The sequence below is a fragment of the Panthera onca genome, chromosome D1 (genome assembly GCF_046562875.1).
Source record: "Panthera onca isolate mPanOnc1 chromosome D1, mPanOnc1 haplotype 2, whole genome shotgun sequence".
NCBI lineage: Eukaryota > Metazoa > Chordata > Mammalia > Carnivora > Felidae > Panthera > Panthera onca.
In genome coordinates, this window is record NC_138348.1 from 89,607,267 (window position 1) to 89,626,007 (window position 18,741).

The 18,741-nt window shown below is 49.4% G+C and overlaps 1 protein-coding gene across 3 annotated transcripts in view; it reads right to left on the reverse strand.

Moving 5' to 3' along the window:
• FLI1 (Fli-1 proto-oncogene, ETS transcription factor) overlaps positions 1-18,741 on the reverse strand; it is a 131,082-nt gene that overhangs the window by 30,242 nt on the left and 82,099 nt on the right. For all 3 annotated transcript variants that reach the window (XM_078432954.2, XM_060605223.3, XM_078432953.2), the window contains 3 exons: positions 15,779-15,933; positions 11,262-11,465; positions 2,040-2,105 (listed from right to left, as the gene is read on the reverse strand). In XM_078432954.2, the coding sequence (XP_078289080.1) occupies positions 2,040-2,105; positions 11,262-11,465; positions 15,779-15,933 (425 nt within the window). The remainder of the gene's footprint in view (positions 1-2,039; positions 2,106-11,261; positions 11,466-15,778; positions 15,934-18,741) is intronic.

The window sequence follows — 18,741 nt, forward strand, 5'->3', positions numbered from 1 at the left end:
CTGCCTTCATTCATTCAATTTTACACCAGATGTACCTTATATATATATATATATATATATATATATATATATATATATGTAATATTATATATATTTATATGATTTACTGTCATTATATATGTACAATATATATATTGTGCATTATTATATATATTACATACATATAATATATATATATATGTATGATTTATTGTCAAATTGCTTTCCATACAACATCCAGTGCTCATCCCAACAAACTGAGGGTTGATGGGGGGTGGGGAGAGGGCAAAGTGAGTGATGGGCATACAGCAGATGTACAAAAGTGGCAAAGCAGAAAGTCAAGGAAGGGAGTGTGTTCATCAGACTCCTATTCGCTCTTTAAGCCGCCACTCAAAATTCTCCTCCTCCGTGGATTTTCTTTTTTTTTTTTCTTTTTGCCTTGGGCCGATTTTTTTCACTTACATTTTTTCTCCCTTAAACTAGGTACCATGAATCATTCACTTGTTTAAATGCCTAGAATCTAGGGGAGCATGGGTGGCTCAGTCGGTTAAGCATCCGACTTCACTCAGGTCATGATCTCACCGTCCATGAGTTCGAGCCCCGCGTCGGGCTCTGTGCTGACAGCTCAGAGCCTGGAGCCTGCTTCAGATTCTGTGTCTCCCTCTCTGTCTGACCCTCCCCCGTTCATGCTCTGTCTCTCTCTGTCTCAAAAATAAATAAACATTAAAAATAAATAAATAAAATAAATGCCTAGAATCTAACACAGTATCTGGAACAACACATCCTCACAATGTTTCGTAAATAAGATGTGGAGAGGTGCTATTGCAATCAAATCCTCACTGGTAAATACCATTTGTTGAGGTTGTTCCTGTCTCTCTCAATTAAACCAAACCCACTAGACCAAATCCCCACATCACCACTTTAAAAATAAATTGGCGTTGCTAAAATTTGTTAGGAAAAAAAAGAGACCCTTAAAATGTCGCTTTGCAAGAATCCTTAAAAATCTTCATTTCATTATCTTCAACAGAAAAAAGCCCCCAACTTCCAGCTTTGAAAGGGTGCAGTCCTCTAAGAGCAACAGCTTTTATTTCATGGGGTAACAATGTCAAGTCCTATCTTTGATATCATTACAAGATATTTAAAAACCTTGCTGTATTTTTTTAAATGTTTTTATTTTTATTCCTGAGAGAGAGTGTGTGTGTGTGTGAGCAGGGCAGAGGGGCAGAAGGGGAGAGAGAGAGCCTCAAGCTCAAGCAGGCTCAAGCAGGCTTCATGCTCAGTGTGGAGCCCAATGCAGGATTCGATCCCATGACCCCAGGATCATGACCTGACCTGAAACAAGAGTCCGACGCTCAACAACTGAGCCAACCAGGTGCCCCAAAACCTTGCTGCATTTTTGCAGTTAGTGCAAGCGGGATATGCTTTGGCTTCTTTCCTTGTATGCTAGAAAAATCTGAGCAGAACAAAAGATTTGGTGCTTGAAAATTAACAAAGGGAAACCTCAATAAAATGGAGTTGGGGGGCCAGAGAGACCTAGTGGGGGGAGGGGGGCAGTACAACTCACATGTCAATTACAGGAAGAATGGTCAATTACAGACTTCAACAGATGTGTCAATGACCTACCACAACAGATGAATCTCAACAGGAAAGAATCATCAGTTACAGGTTCCAACAGGGAAAGATGTACATTATATCTCCTATAAGAAATCAGCTACCCCCTGCACCTCAGCCAATGAGAAGCTGTCATCACCCCCGAACTCTTACTTGTCTCCAGTGGACTTACATTCACAACTCCTCCCAACTTCCTCCATGTTCTCCATAAAATAATGTTCCTCTCTCCTTTGTTTGTTGGGCTGACCTATGCTTTCGCCATAGCTTGTTTATCCTGAATTGCTATTCTCTGCCCTTCCCACATAAACCAGTTTTTGCTCATAAAATAACCACCGATCTTGTTTTTAAGGTTAAGAGTGCACCGATTTGGAGTTCCCCACGCCAATCTTAACAGCATGGAACCGTGCCGTTCCTGGGACTGAAGAAAATGCCTGAGAGAACAGACTCACCTTCTTTGACACTCAGTCGTGAGGATTGGTCTGTGTGGGAGGTCGTGTTATAGGCCAACAGTGAACCTGTAAGGCAAAGCAAAAGTGCGTTATAACAAGGGTAGATCAGGAGTAGAAGATGGGAGGAGAAGGGAGTCAGGAGGGGAATAGATCCGGGTAGGTAAGAGAGACAGATGGCTCCTTGAGAGAAAGAGTTCATGGAATCCATCCTGCCTCCTGCGGGGAATGTGTTTGATTCCTGGAGCTCCGGCCAGAGCTTGTTAGGACAGAATACCCGTGAGTGGGACACGCACAGCCCTCCCCAGCAGCCATATTTACGGTTCTGAAGCTCCTGGGTGTCCACACCCCATCATGGCAGGAGCACAGGACTAAGACTCTCCCTGTGCGGCCATACGGAAGTCTAGACTTTGATTTCTGCAGCAGCAAAACGAAGGGGTTAAACTACAGGAGGAGTTGGCAAGCTTTTTCTATAAAGACCAGATAGTAAATATTTTAGGCTTTGTGGGCTAACTGCAGTCTCTGCTGTACATTCTTCTTTGTTTTTGTTTTGTTTTGTCTTGTTTTGTTTTGTCCATGGGCCAGAGTTGGACCGATCTGGCCTGCAGTTTGCAGTTTTGCCACACCCTGGAGAAGCGGCTATACAGTTCCTGCGTGCTATGGTATCCGGTGGGTTTACAGACAGGTCATTTTACTGGCGGGTGAGATGCTTGGGTATCGGTCACTGAGAATGGAGGGGAGTGTTGGCGGTTGGGAAGGGGTCAGGATGGCAGAAGGGCCGGTAGTAACCCTCGCCTTCCTTTGCAAATGTCTGAGAGAACACAGCTGATCGTGGGGCACAATACATTCAATTTCCAGAGTGCTGCTACCCCATCTCCTAAGATGAACCCTTAACACGTAACTACTCATACCGGGCACTGCCCTAGGAATTTCACAGGGGTGACAGTTCTTTTCCGTTGCACGTAAAAACTCCCCCTTTCCCCTAAAATGGGGCTCGTTCCTTAGTTTCAAAAGAACCCAAGAGTTTCGTTTTGTGAACTGTAGGCATGTTTGCAATTCTCCTCCAGAGTCTCCTGGGGAAACTCGCAAGTGCCCTCAAGACCAGGGCTGGGATGTGCTTTTGCAGAGGACAGGATAAGCCTGCCATAGGTGTTGGAGGCTGGGGAAGTCTTTGCAAATTTTCCCTTCCCTCTGCAGACGGGTGGCTGACTTGGGTGCCAGGGCTTAGGACAGGGGATGGGCTGGCAGACGCTCCTATTTTTAGCCTCCAGTCATGGCGGGGTTGCAGGAGCACAGCCGCTGCCTCACCCAGCTGTGGGCGTTTGGTTGTGCGCCTCGGAGAAAATGTGTGCCCTTCCAGGCCAGACGACGAGGGAGAGAATTTTACGGGAATCACCCAGCTGCCCAGCACCTATGACTTGTGCTTGGGCGACCGTTCCTTCTAGCTCTGAAACCATTCCAAGAGAAAAAGAGGGGCGGGGTGGAGGCGGTTCTGAGACCACAATATGCCAAAGCGTGGATGTGTGCAGACCATTTTAGAAAGGAAACAGTCACGTGCGTATAATATCCCAAGAACCAGAGGCATTTGGTTAGTCCATTCTGAAAAACATCAAGGATCAGGTGAGGCTGTGACAACCTCATTTCAATACAGTTGTTATGCAGACAAGAGTTGAAAGTTAGACCTGCCTCTTAACCCTTAGCTCAGTAGCCTCCCTCAATTTACCCAATCTCTCTAAGCCACAGAGAAAATGGTGTCGGAAATGGGCTGGGGTGCCTGGGTGACTCAGTCGGTTAAGCGTCTGACTCTTGATTTCAGCTCGGGTTATGATCTCACAGTTTGTGGATTCGCACCCCGCGTCGGGGTCTGAGCTGATGGTGTGAAGCCTGCTTGGGATTCTCTCTCTCCCTCTCTCTCTCTCTTTCTCTCTCTCTGCCTGTGCTCTTGCTCTCTCTCTCTTTCCATAAATAAATAAACTTAAAAAAAAAAAAAAGCTTTAAAGGGCACCTGGGTGGTTCAGTCAGTTAAGTGTCCTACTTTGGCTCAGGTCATGATCTCATGGTTCATGGGTTCAAGTTCCGCGTCAGGCTCCGTGCTGACAGCTCAGAGCCTGGAGCCTGTTTCTGATTCTATGTCTCCCTCTCTCTCTGGTCCTCCCCCGCCTACGCCCTGTCTGTCTCTCTCTCAAATGTAAATAAACATTAACAAAAAGCTTTAAAAACAATAAAATGGGCTAATAACAACATCTACTTAGCACAGTTGTTGCGACAATTGGATAGAATAATACCTGTAAAGTGCTCAAAAAAGACCTTGGTTCATAGTAAGTGTTCAGCAAATGCTAGCTGGTTATCATTACTATTTTTATACCCCTTCTCCCACAGACACCACAATGACATACAATGACCCCTTTATAAAAGAGCTTGCTGAGCATTTGTCTTGTCTTCTGGACCTGGAGTTGCGGACGGGTTCTGCTGCAATAAGAAATAATCCTCCATGACTGGAAGGAGGTTAAGAAATAGAACCGAGCGTTCCAAGGGAATAGAAAAAAAAGTCTCAGGAGTAAGACCAAGAATGTCTGCCTTTCTGTCCCCGACATTCTCTCCCTCAGGCTGAAACCTCACGGCTGGAGCAAATAAAGAAAAATGATGGTCTCAGAGGAGCAAACTGCCTGAGTCATTAGTGCAGATTTAGCTGAGAGCACGAAGCTTAGATAAACCACATTTATTAAATTTTCCCCTTGGTGAAAGTTCTTCTTTGGGCACATATGAATTCCACAGGAAACTCCCAGAAAGCCAAGAGAAAGGGTCGTTTGACCTCTGCAAAGCTTGCATGAAATACATATTTCATGGTAACCTAGGAAAAGGATTTTGCCCTGAAGACCGTTCCTGGTTCAAGTTTCACTCCTGGAAGGAGGGGCTGGTTGGGGGGCATCTGGCCTCCCTCCCAAGGGACTGACATCCTTTCTCTTCTCCGATTTTTACTTAAGTTCTTCAGGCTACAGGGGTGGCACAGCACACCCTTTTCTTATGGGAATTTGTTCTGATACAAGAAGGTCTTTCCTGGAGCCTCGTCTCTCACTCTGTTGCTTTGGATTTTTTTTTCTCCTGCTTTGAGGCCCCATCTGTGTAGAGCTAAGGTGAGCTCCTAATCTTTCCTGACACCATCCTGTCGTCCTGTTGGAGTAAACAGGCTGTGATAGGAGGAGGGAAGGCAACTCTCCTGAAAGCAGTATGCACCGGACACTTTATATCTGTTCTCTCCTTTTATCCCTAACAGCCAGGCAAAGCCAGTGTCACGTTCTTCTCCTTTTACAGATCAGCACTGGGAGAAGTCAAGTCATTTTCTCAGGGTCACACAGCCACAAAGCCCAGGAAGCCAGGATTCCCATTCTGGTTTATCTGCAAAACCTGTTCTCAGTCCAGAAGACCCTGCAGCCTTCAGGCTAAATCTAAGAAACAGACAAAACTCACCTATGGCGTCGGGAATCAAGACAGTGGTTACCTTGCTAGGGAGGAGTGGGGGACAGAGAGAGGGCGCAAGGGGGCTTCTGGTCTACTCCTTGACCTGGGGGGTGATTATACAAGTGAGTGGAGAGGTGTCTGGGTGGCTCAGCCAGTTAAGCTTCCGGTTCTTGGTTTTGGCTCAGGTCCTGATCTCATGGTTCTTGAGTTTGAGCCCCGCATCAGGCTCTGCACTGACAGTGTGGAGCCTGCTTGGGATTCTCTCTCTCCCTCTCTCTGCCTCCACCCCACTGGTGCTGTCTCTATTGCTCTCAAAATAAATAAACTTAAAAACAACAACAACAACAACCAAGCGAGTGGATTCCCTTTGTGCCAGTTTCTTGAGTTGTGCATTTATGAATTTTACTCGACTCTGCACCCTTCAGTTAGAACATTTATTTATTTGCTTAATGTACGGACACAGGCATATAAGTATATCCGCTAATCCGGGGCCCCGGAAAGCATGAAGTGACTGCTGCCGAGAACGGACTGGCCTTTGCAAAGTGAAAGCATAAGGGAAAAATAATTTCCCCTTTTTGAGTCCATCCGTCACTGGATATCATATTAGGGATCTGCAAAACGATGGAAATGAGCAGAGTGAAGCTTTGCAGGTGTGAGGTAGAGGCCCAACAATGGGTCTTTCTTTGGTTCTACGTTCCCCCAACGTAACTTGCTCTTCATCGGGGACACCTGGAGCCGGGGAGACAACCGTCCTCCTTCCGGTGCCAAAGCCTTTGTCTCCTGCCTATTGAATGTGGGTTTCCCTTTCTCTGGGCTGCATCAATGGCTCTGGCTGAAGTGTAGGGGTGGGGCGGGAGGAGGGAGCAGAGAAATACGGCTCCATGTTCTCAACAACAGGCCTGGCTGGACGACTGAGTCCAGGGCAATCTGGTCTTTTGTTCTGCCCGAATCCTGTTCTCTTTTACTGGTCAGATCCCGGCCTGGAAGGGATAATGCTTCACCAGCTTAATTGCCCGGACCCATCACCTTTGCCCAACCATCTGAGGCTGCCGGTGGGAAGGCTGCGGAACGCAAAATGTGTTTTCCATTAAGTTTAAATTAAAAATCGGACTCAAGATAGATACCTTTTCTGCAGCCTCCCTGCCGCACGATATATCATTCTCTTGCGCCACCGCGATTTCAAAACATGGTCTCTCGGCACTTTCTCACAGGTCAGGCTCCGAAACACATACAGATCTCCACTTTTTGTAAAATGACAAAGGACTCCTTTCCCTTCTTCGGCCTCTGGCCACCCCAAGCCCAGAACCTTCTGGGCTCCCAGAAAGCCCAAACTCCCCCCAGTGGCCCTGAGTCTGAACTGCCAGCCTGGAGGGCTCTCACTTCCTCTGAGGTCCGTCCCCAGCGCGCCTTGTGACGGCCCAATCTCATTTCCCGCAGCCCTTGGCCTGTAAATACGGCCTCTGCCAACGGGGTGTGCCCGACAGAGATACTGGTGGGGCGGCCTGGCGGGTCCAGGGTGTGGGGCGGCACCGGGAAGAAAGAAGGACAGGGTTAGCGTGGTGATAGGTTTGGCTTTAATCTGCCTCATTCCAGGAGGCCACAGGGAAGTTTCGGAAAGCATTTATCTCTTGGCGCAAATGAAAACAGAAAATGCTGTGGGGAAAGTGGCCTGGCCGGCAACATGGAAGCGTCAGGGGCACGAGGCTAATTCTAAGGTAGAGAAGGGAGGTTAGCTTCCTGTCTCTCTCTCTTGGGCCATCTCACATCAGAGCAGGAAGCTGCGGGCCGATGGCAGACTGAGACCTAGGAGGCCTGGGGCTTAGCTCCCAGGCTGCTCTCCACTGGCGTCCGCCTTTGAACCAATTTCTGAAGCCCTCCAGACCTCAGTTGCTTCGGCTTTAAAATGGGGGTTATAAACAATTGTCCACGTGGTGTCCACAAGGGGGCATCCTGTCCCTGTACAGTGAACGACACCTGGGGAGATGCACACCTGAGCCCCGGTGTCCCCGGGGGACTCCAGAATCGTCCCAAGTACTGTGGGCATCCGTCCCAGCCCCCCGCCCCCACCGGCCCCCTCCCATGTCCAGTGCGGGTGATGTTACAGAGCGCGGGTGTAGGGGACGGCCACTCTGTCTGGGACAGCTGAAAAGCTGAAGTACAGAGACCAAGCACTTCCAAGCAGGCCAGATGAATCCGGGCATGCCAGGCCACCAGACGGGGCATAGAGGCACTCAGGACACCACTGTTTCTTCTCCACCCCGGGGAAAATACATTTTAACATTGAAGTGTGGTGTCTGACATTTAAAGGTATAGCTCCCCTCCCAGACAACCAGAGCAAATGCTCCAGCACCTTTAGTGAAAGTGTGAATTTGGTGCTAGAGCTTCTTACCCCACACGGTTTCCTTGTTTTCTGTGCAAGTCCAGAAAGATCAGATACGTTGGAAGGATCCAACGAATGTGGCGTCTTCTGACTTCCAGCTAAATCAGAGGGCCTCCAGTTTTCTTCGGCTGACTTTTCCTTAGCCCCACGGCGTTTCCGCCCCCATCTGCGTCGAGGAGCTCAGCTACTTGCGCCCCACCTCTTGCCAGAGTGGGGGATGTTTGAGCCCCGGCCCCCTCCTCAACAACAGGACAGAGGACAAAGCACCAGGAATTAGCACCCCTCTCCCCTGCCTCCACTCAGCTGCCCCAACCTCTGTCCCCAAAATACCGGCCTCCCTGCCTGAGCACAAAACATCCGCTGGAAGTAAGTCTGGAAAAACAATAAAGTGTTTGAAGGCATGTTGGTCGGCACGGGGAGGGTTCCCTGCAATCCTGCGCGCAGACAGTCACCAGGCACATACCTCCCTCAGGGGTCTTAGCTGGCCAGACACCGCCCAACACAGAGCGTCCCCGAGGCCAGAATCCAAAGGGAGACACCAGTTGAAGAGAAGCATGAATCAAATTTTTTTTCCCATGATGGTGCATCATTTTACGCTTAGGTTCCTCAAAAGGCCCTTGGACTATTACCATACTATGCTCTGGCAGGTTTTATTTTCTTTTTTTGAGCCTTCATACAGCATTTTAATTTTTGCTTCTGCAGGCAGACATGGTTTTTCTATCATGGCACCGAGCACTTCATATTTAGCTGTTGCGCTCAGCGTCATATCACATAGGCACCTTGTTCCATCTCCTCTCCACCCTGGAATTTCCTCCGCTCATAAACAACTTTCTGGAAACTTCATATTTTTATTGCTTTGGGGGCATATCTACATATGTAGTTATGGGGCTTATCTTCCTCAACGTCTACAAATATTCTTGAAAAGAAAGAAGGAAAGAAGCAGCAAGGCACTCTTTTTCTTGCCCTCGTACTTGTGGCCCCCAAAAGACCAATGCTTCGGCCCTCATGCTTCACAACCCGCTCACTCCTCTGCCCCTTAGTGTCTGTGCTCCTCTATCATGGTTACCAGGGGCGACCTTAGCCAATGCCTGAGCCGTTGGGGCAGGTGTTGGTCTTGCTTCGGGGTCTGTGGCTTGGGTTCTTTGGTGGCAGGAAACCCTAATGGGGACTTTGGTTGTTTATGGACCTGCCAGAAAGCAGGCCTGAATGGTTTCACATGGCATGAAAGGGAGTTCCCCACGTCAAGTCAGAATGCACTTGAACATTTCCCCAAGAAAAGCATCTGCCACGGAACCCCAAATTATTGGTCCCTTAAAGTGATCGGACGTACTGTCCATGTTGCTGCTGTCTCTCTCTTCTCCCACAAAGAAAGTACAGGGGCCAATGATTCCTGACCCTCCACCATATGATGCCCAAAGAAGCGGAAAGGTAGGCTCCAACAGCGTCCTTGCTTTGCTGATCCACGCTTCTTGTGCCCACCTTACGTTGCTCACTTCCAACCTCTTCCCTGCCTGGCTAGCATCGCTGCGGGGCTCTGTGCAAAGAAACTTTTTAAAAAAAAAAAATTCCATAAACATTTAAAGGCTGAGAAATACAGATCATTAGAAAATGTTAATTCTCCAAAGCTCAGGAAAACTGGGTAGAGACTCGCCCCCTTTTTTTGAGCTTGTTGTTTCTTGGGCTGACCTCACGTTGCAGCAAGACTCAGACATGAGGTAACTGCTCTGGTGTTAACATACGCTGCATCATCCACACTCTCTTGCTGGTTACCAGACGCCTCGGAGAGGTGACCAGAGTGCCCGGAGCCACCAGTGGAAACTTCCAAAGGCATTTAAAAAATTTTTTAATTTTATAGCCAGTGTGTGTTGCTTCCACCCCATGTAGCATGCTGCTGTAGAATGAGACAGAAGAGTACAGAGATGGTGAGCTGAAGCCACATTTAATGATGGGGAGACAACAAAGAAATAACCAACCAACCCAGAGCCCAGGAGACCAGGAAACGCAGCCCGCAGGCACTGTCCAAAGACCTCAGCTTGGAAGGGGCTTTAAAATCATCAAGTTCCTTCATTCAAAAGCTTAACTCCTACAAGATTCCAGGCAGCTCTGGCTATTTTTTTTTTTTCTTAATGTTTTTTATTTATTTTTGAGTCAGAGAGAGACAGAGCATGAACAGGGAAGGGGCAGAGAGAAAGAGAGACACAGAATGGGAAGCAGGCTCCAGGCTCTGAGCCATCAGCACAGACCCCGATGCAGGGCTCGAACTCACAGACTGTGAGATCATGACCTGAGCCGAAGTCGGACACTCAACCAACTGAGCCATCCAGGCGCCCCCAGGCAGCTCTGGCTATTGACGGCAAACTGACTGAATCCCAAGGTTGCCTTCTATCCCTGCTCAGGGCTGACTGTTAAAAAACTCCCTCGTAGAAAGAACCCCCATCAGTCTTCCTGCAGCGTCACCTCCCTGATCTCTGTGCCACCTTTTCTGGCCACAGACAAATCCTTCAGTACTTGGGGTCACTGATATACCTACCACCACGCTTGGATTTCCAGTGAAGCGTTAGGGCTGAGGCTATTAGCATGCCTGAAAGAATTGTTCCTATCTCTGTGCATATTTAATAGTAAATGAAATGCACATGGAAATGATGGGATCTTGGTGCCTGAGAACTCTGATATCGGATAAATCTTTTGAATGACTACACAGTTTCTTTCATAAAATCGCCTTTTCCAAAGCTCTTTTTTCCTTCTCGCTGTGCCAGAAGAACATGTCCAAGAGACCCTCATGCACATGGAAGGTCGGCTGCTCCCCCTGTTTGGCTAGGAAGGGTGCGTAGTGAGCAGCCTGCAAAGGTGGGGTTCGGGTGGGCTAGAATGACACCAAAGAGAAGAGGAAGCTAATGTGTACGTTTTCAACACCTTAAATCCTAAACCCATGAATCTAGAGTTTACCAGAGGAACTTTGAATCTTTGCACACGAAAATACCAGCCAGGGTGTCCATCTATTTATAATTCCAGGGCAAAGTAGTTTCTGGAAAGGGGTTCTCCTGGCGACTACACTCTGGCAGGCCCCACTGGGTCACAGCTCCCTGCTTTTTTCTCCAGTTCTTATTCCGCTTCCCTTGACACTACGGGACTGGGTCAGCCCCCTTTCAGGGTCTGTAGGAGCCCATGAGACCTTGGCAACTTCACAGGCCTTGACGTGTGAGGCTCCGGTAGCATCTGCCCAACATAAACTGACTGTGGGGGGAACCAGTTTCCTTTTCCTGGATTAGCTCCATGGGAAATCGGTCTTCATTTTGACAAGGCCGTTCAGAGTCTTCTCCCAGCCCTGGGGACTCGGCCACACCCTCCGAGGGGCTCCGCTGCCCAGAAACAGACAGGACACTTACTTTCCCTGAGGTAACTGAGGTGTGACAACAGCACTTCCGTGTTGTAGAGGGAGGTGGCTCGGAGGAAGTCCTCCTTGTTCATTTTACACAGTTCCTTGCCATCCATGTTCTGGAAAAAGGATGTGTCGATCTCCATCAAGCCATACTCCTTTATCGCCCACTCCAGCCACTGCCGCACGTGCTCCTGAGTCCACAGCGTGGGGTCTGCAGAGGAAAGGGCTCATTAGCAAGGGCAGGGCCGGCCAGGACTCCCCTGCCTTCATGAAGGCTGCGTATACCCTCTCTCTCCCCATCCCTCCTTCTCCTTGTCCTCCTCCTTCCCCCGTTCCCCCCTTCTCGCTCCCCCCACTCTCTCCCTCAGTGGGAAAGTGGGTTCCCTCCCAGATGGTCCTCCTAGAACTCCCATCTGGCTCCTCCACATCTGGCACTGCCTGAACCACTTAGCACTCCGGGGAGGTTCTTAGATGTCTCCCTAGGCATCGTGACAGAACATTCCCTTTAAAGTATTTGGAGGGCCATTAAAACCTTTGCTGGAGAAATGGTGGCATCCAAATGAAAGTAAACACAGTTCCACGGACCCAGGGACCAAAGTCCTCTGGAAAGGGAAACCATCTGTATCTTAAGAACATTAACGATTGCACGGGAAGAACACCGATCTCTCCGATGGCTACAGAAGGGAACACATATGTGTACAGTTTTACTGCAATTCCATCTGTAGAGTTGGAAAACCCAGCGCTGTGAGCCTTTAACATAAATCCAACCTGGGTTTTCTCCTTGTGGAGACAGCTGGGTTGAAATTTCTACCAGATCATCCCCCAAACTTTTTTTTATGATATTTAAGTCCTCAGAGATGAGGGAAACGCACTGGAGAGAGAAAACCTTTCAGCCCTTCAGCCTTTGAGTGAACAAAAATAATGTGATGATGGAGGTCCTCTCCACCCAGGGGCCTCACAGTTCCTTTCTGGCTAGGTGTGTGGAGGATGGGTGTGGGTATGCTTTGAGGGCTGGCGATGAGTTCCAGCAAATTCCACAGCAGGTAGAGCGCTTGTATCTTATCACAGACTGGAAGCCATCTCTTTCCTTGGCAACTGATTATCAGCAGATCCAACAGACACCTTAAATATGCCCATCAGAAAAAAATGCCCATCACAGAAGAAAACTGCATGGCTCTCGGCCACATGAGATATCTGCCCATGTGAAACATTAGGCGGGAAACCACATAATTAAGCAACAAATTTCATGGTGGTAGTTGAAGGAATCATGGCTGGAGGGGAATAGTGTGAACTTGGAGAAATACGGAAGGCTGCCTGGACGAGGGGAGGAGGCTTGGCCTTGTAGGCAAGCTGTCAGCCCCCAGCTTCTACTGGGCCTGCTTCCTTAGCATATTTCCCAGGAAAGGATATCTGTGCACCTTCCCAGCCCTTCACCCTCTCATTCAGAGTCTGTGAAGGTTCTGGGCAAATATGGGAACCAGGTTTGAAGGATTAGGAGTGGCCGTGGGGAAGGGAGCCAAGTTCTGTGGCCTCCCTCTCACGGAATACGAATTCCCCAGCACTTTTACTCAGAGCTTCTGCTGGTCACCCTTGTTTGCCATGGGTTCTCCCTTTCTCCTTGGTTTTTCCATGTGAGTATCTAGGTGGCAGGGGCTGAGTCTGCTCTGCGAAGGGCCCAGCCTCGGCCCACGGGCCGGAGTGGTTGCTGTACCGGCGCTGGAGGTACAAGAGATGGCAAAAGAGGAGAGAAGAGACTTTGGAGTTCAGGTCACAGACTGCTGCCCAACAACCAGTACCTGGTAACTGGCCTGGATCTGGGGGGCCTACCGTGTGCCAGCTGCCTCACACGGCCCGTGGCTCACGCATCTAGAAAATCCAGCAAAATGGCTTTTGTCTTCATTTTACAGATTGCAAGAGGAGTTTGGAAAGGTTAAGTCCCCAGCTCAAACTTGAGCCTTCCCAGGACTTCACTTGGTGGAGGGGGTGGGTCCTCCTGACCCAAAGCCCCTCCTCTTGCCTTCCCACCTGTGAGTTGTTCTGCCAAATAGCAGAGCTCCTCCTAACGCTTCATTGTACAAGTCTATATGCATCTCTCTCCCTCCCTCCCTCTCTCTCTCTCTCTCTCAACAATTTCTTGGTTTGTTGACCTCTTTTACTCTCCAGAAACAACTAGGCATGGGCCACTGGGAAATGGAAATATTCTGTACCATTTCAGAATTCTAAAGGAAAACGGCACAGGTGGGCAATGGATTACGCAGCATTTTTATTTCATCTGATCTCCTTTGCTTCATCCTGACTCCTCACTTTTAGTGTTTGAGGCCTCAAATTCGATTTTACACCATGTATTTAATTTATTTTAATATTTCCACTCTTGCTTTGGGCTCTATCACAATATTATTTCTCTCCCTTTACAGCACAATGAATTCTAAAGCTTCCACTCTGGATCACGCTAAACTCTTCCAAATGTATTTCCTGGATGATTTAGTCCTAGTTTCTTCCCATCTGAACCTGAAACTGGTGATTAACCAGAGCCCTCGTTTATACTTGTCTCAAAATCTCCACCATAAATTCAATCAGTTGTTTCACAAATGTTTTATTGCCTTGATTTGTGGACTTGCCCAAATGCAACTTTCCCTCATGTCCAGGCGGCTGGCCTGGAGGAAGCCAGAATGTCTGATGATAATGTTGAAAGATCTCACCAGAGGGAAAGTAATGAAGTAAATCCATAGCCAGCGAATTCATTGCAAGAAAGGCTTTGAAAACCCTTTGATAAGAATTCACACTATTTTCACCATTACTGCTATCATTATTATTACCTTGGTCCACTGAAGACTGACATTTTGATATTCCTTTTGGAAGTATTTCAACACCAACTCAGAGTGAAAGGGTCAACCAAGCAGACTGTCTGTTTGCCCCTCTCTCCTCCCAAAAGTGACTACGAAAATGAGATGGCATCCATATTTGGTTCAGAGACAATCTCTGATGCCCTGACTCTACAGAGCCCAAGAGTGCCTTCCCACGCTGGCCACTGTTTGGCAAAACAGGGCAGTCTGATGCCAGATGTGCAAAGGCCCGGCGAAGCTTGGCTTTGCTTAGGGGAGAGCAGTGAGATCCCCACCCTGTCTGCATTATCGTTCCTTCATTGTCTGCTTCTTTTGATGAGAAGGGAGGAACACGGTTTTCTTGGACCTTACAAATGCACCTGAGCTAAACATTCCTGGTGTCTGAGGGAGGGAGAGAGGGAGGGGATCAAACGTTAAATGATATAAGTAGTATAATGTAGAGAAAGCAGTTAAATGCGCCCGGCATCTGGAAAGTGCTCAGAAAATAGGAACTACTCTCCCTCCTCCTGTGTGAAGCCGCGTGCTTGTGGAAAAGGGAAACTCAAAAAAATCCTTTATGAATAGTTTTCAGGTCCTGCAGGGCACAGAAAAATTCCTATTTTCCCAGCTCCTCCTGCCTCCCTGGGTCCCACACTTCCCACCCTCTGCCACCTTGAGTTTGGCCCGGCGCGCAGGGATGCTACGCGGCCATAGTCTTACGAGATGGTGAGACACGGCGTCCCATGGAAAATAAATACAAAAGGGCGTAGGAAGGAGAGGCTCATTACAAAACCATGCCTTCTAGGCCAACAAGCAAATTCCTTTGCACTACCTCAAAGAGATATCTAATCCTTTGCCCTCAGACACCACGGCACTTACACTTTTGCAAATGGAAGGGGTTGTGCCTTTTTGGTCATGTTATTTTGGTAAGATTAGTTTTAATCCCTGCCCTGTAATTCACTCTGCTTAAGATTTGGACGTTCTCGCTCCTTCTACCTGGCACCGACTCTACCCGCTGCAGTTTTCAAACCCCCTTTCTGACCAGGCTGCTGAGCTAGCTGGTCTAGCTGAGGCAGAGCATCCGGCCAATGGACGGAAGGCTTGAACAATGATTTTATTTTCTACAACCAAACAGCACCAATACCTAGGAAAAATAGGCTATTTTTACATAATGACATAACTTGCTGCACACGTTAAGGCGCTCCATTTGTTAAATATAGTTATTTCTATTTTGAAACGAAGAGAGCTGGCTGTAATTTTGGAAAGGTGGAAGCTTGCAGATGCCAGGAAGTACTGCCTGATGGACATGACAGACCTCTGCGGCCACTCTTCTCCTTAAAGGCAAGGGCGGGCCCGTCCAGGAGTTTCTGGGACTCCTTCTGGTTTCAGACGGCCTTGCCTCTGCCCTCTTGGCAGTCCTCATCCTGTGGTACCGTGTCCTGAGGTCGAGTCTATGACGTGACCTGTTTGAGGGTGGGCTCCCGGCACCTGCCCTTCAGGGTGCTGGTGACACTTGGGACACTATCTTGAAGGACAGTGGGAAGGAAGGTGAGGAAGGTAGCTCTCCTAAGTCAGCACTTCCATAGCGAATAGGGTATCAGGTAAAGCTTCAGATGCCCAACCGGGACAAGCCCGCCCTCCCACTACTAGCCCAGAAAAGTGAGGGCACGGATGCCAGCCGGCAGCCTGGTTCCCAAAGTACCTGCGGGGACGATGACCCTCCTCTCGTTGGTGGTCATGTTGGGAGGAGGGGGGCCGTTCTTCTCGTCCATGTAGCTGTTGTAGTTCATGGCGTTGGACTCGCTTCCACCAACTAGCTTGCTGCATTTGCTAACACTGCAGTCCACTGGAGACTCCCTGAGGCGAGAGGACACAAAGCCCAGAGGAAGTCATCACTCCGGCTGCCATCAGCACAGCGTGGGCAGACAATCATGGCGCCATTTCCCAGCCCCACTTGGTGCAACGCTGCTGCTGCCTTATTTCTATCCTCCACGCCACCACCAGGGTTTTCAAATCCCAGCCCAATCCTATAATTACGGCACTTAAAAACTTTTGGCAGCTCCCTACTGGCCTCAGACTAGAGTCTGGACTTCTCAGGACCGCATCACAGCCCTCCCAATCTGACGGCAGCTGACATTTTTAGCCTTGTTGCCAGGCAACCTGTGCTCCAACAGCACTTGCCCTGGCCTTGGCCCCCAGGTAGGCCTCCGCCTCCCACCCCCACCCCGGCACTCTGTTTCTGCCATGGTTCTAGCTCTGGTCACGCTGGGTGATTGTTAGCTTAGCGGGTCCTCTTCCCCCGCTGGATTGGGAGTTTCCTGAGAGATTGACAGGACTTCCTCCCTTAAACCTCAACGTCTTACGTAGTGCCTTCTATAGGAGACGAGTGATCAATGTTTGCTGAGTGAAGTATTTCTACTGCACATATATGATTTTGATGCATTTCTTGTACCCGGTTCTATTTTAACTTCCCAATACCCATCCAATGGTTCATATCTCCTCTTTATGGTTAAGGAAACTGAGAGGTGAGGTGACTGGCCCAGGGTCACACAGCTAGTGTGACCTGAGCAGGACTCAGGTCTTCGGTGTTAAGCTTTCCCATCAAAACACCCATACGGGCGCGCCTGGCTGGTTCAGTTGGTAGAGCATGTGATTCTTGATCTCTGGGTCCTGAGTCTGAACCCCACGTTGAGCATAGAGTTTACTTTATTTTTTCATTTTTTTAATGCTTATTTTCAGAGAGAGAAAGAGTGCGAGGAAGGGAGGGGCGTAGGGAGAGGGAGAGAGAGAATCCCAAGCAGGCTTCATTCTGTCAGGAACAGAGCCTGACGTGGGGCTTGATCCCCTGACCCTGGGATCATGACCTGAGCCAAAATCAAGAGTTGGATGCTCAACCAACTGAGCCACTCAAGCACCCCTATTTTTTCAAATTAATTTATTTATTTTGAGGACAGAGACAGAGAGAGAGAGAGAGAGCACAAGTGGGGGTGGGGGGGCAGAGAGAGAAGGAAAGAGAGAATCCCAAGAAGGCTCTGTGCTGTCAGCACAGAGCCCGACATGGGGCTTGATCCCATTAACCATGAGATCATGACCTGAGCTGAAAGAGTTGGTTGCTTAACCGACTAAGCCATGCAGGCACTCCACAGAGCTTACTTTAACACACAGACACACACACACACACACACATACACACACACGGGCTGGTTGCTTCATGAAGAAGGAATAGAATCCAAGAACTTTAACCTGATAGAAAGGCTGTGGCCTTTGTGGCCTTTTGCAGCCCTGGGTGCCACGCTCACAGAAGAACCAGAAGGAAGTGCAAAAGGCAAAAGTCATCCAACTCCGTCTTGATGTACGGAGCCCAGTTAGCACCTGGTGCGTTGCAACATGGGTGCAGGGAGCCTGCTCCCTGGCGCCAGCTCAGCGATGAGCAGCCGTCTGGAGATCTAAGCCGACACTCCACTTGTGGCCACCCCGTGCCCAGGAGCGGGCCAGCAGAACGCTCCACATACCCCGCCAGCCCAGCATCGCGGCCCCTCCCAGGGTGCCTGGGGGAAGTGCGGTCCTGCCCTGCCCTAGCTTCCCTTCAGCCCCTCCGGCAGCAGCAGGACCAAAGGAGACAACTGGAAGGCCCTGGAGAGGCTGCAGCCGTGGTTGCACAGCACAGGAAGCATCGGACCTGGGAGACAGCCAGTTCTCTCAAGAGCTCCAAACCAGGCCTTCAGACCAAGGAGTTCAGATAAGGTTCAGATTACAGCTGCCCAACCTTGGGCCGCAGAATGACTCCAGGCTTCCCAGGGGCCTGGCCGCTGCCCTCCTCACTCTGCTTTGGGCAGGGACCAACCATCATGAGGACTGAAGGAGCCAGGTCGTGCCAGATAGGGCCCCGCCCATCCCGCGGCCGGTGGCGGCACCTCCAGAGGCCTGGAGAGCAGTCCCTAACACAGAGGAAGGGAGTAACGGCCCCGGGTTGGGGGGCGGGGGGAAGGGAGGGGGCAGGGGTGGGGGCTGGGGGCCCAGGCAGGGCAGAGGGGCCAGAGCATACCCAATAAAAGACAATTAAATGAATTTGTCTCTTAATCTGAAAGGAAAAAAATATTGAAGATCACTTATCATAGCTGGGAGATAAATGCTCCACTGAGATATTAGAAGTCAGACGGTAATTTTTTCCTGATGTCTTACAGAGGGGAACATGGGCTGAAAATGAAAATAAGATGTATAACTTACACATGTTAGAATTTAAGGTTTTACTATTCGCCTACTGTTTTTCCAGGCAGAGAACCAAGAACCAGCCGTCAGAGCCCCAGATTGTTGAAGGTTTAATGTCCCCATGGCAGTCTGCGGAGAGGCAGTAGCACATCAGGGCTTTTCACCAGTTTGGCCCTTTGGCTTCTGCTGTTGAAGGACTTGGCCCGTCCGGAAGCAGTCCCAGAAAGACCCTGGTCCTGTGTCTGAGCGGAGCTCTGGCCAAGCTCGCCGGGTCCCCCACCCTCCTCATGGCTAACCACAGGAAGGCGCGTGCGCGCACTCACACACACGCGCCCATGAGTACACGCGTGCACACACACACAGACACGTGCACATCCCCAAAACACATGCACACGCACGCCGCCGCGGCCTGGCGGCCTTTCCCAACATACTTGTCCACTGTGAAACAACCCAAGT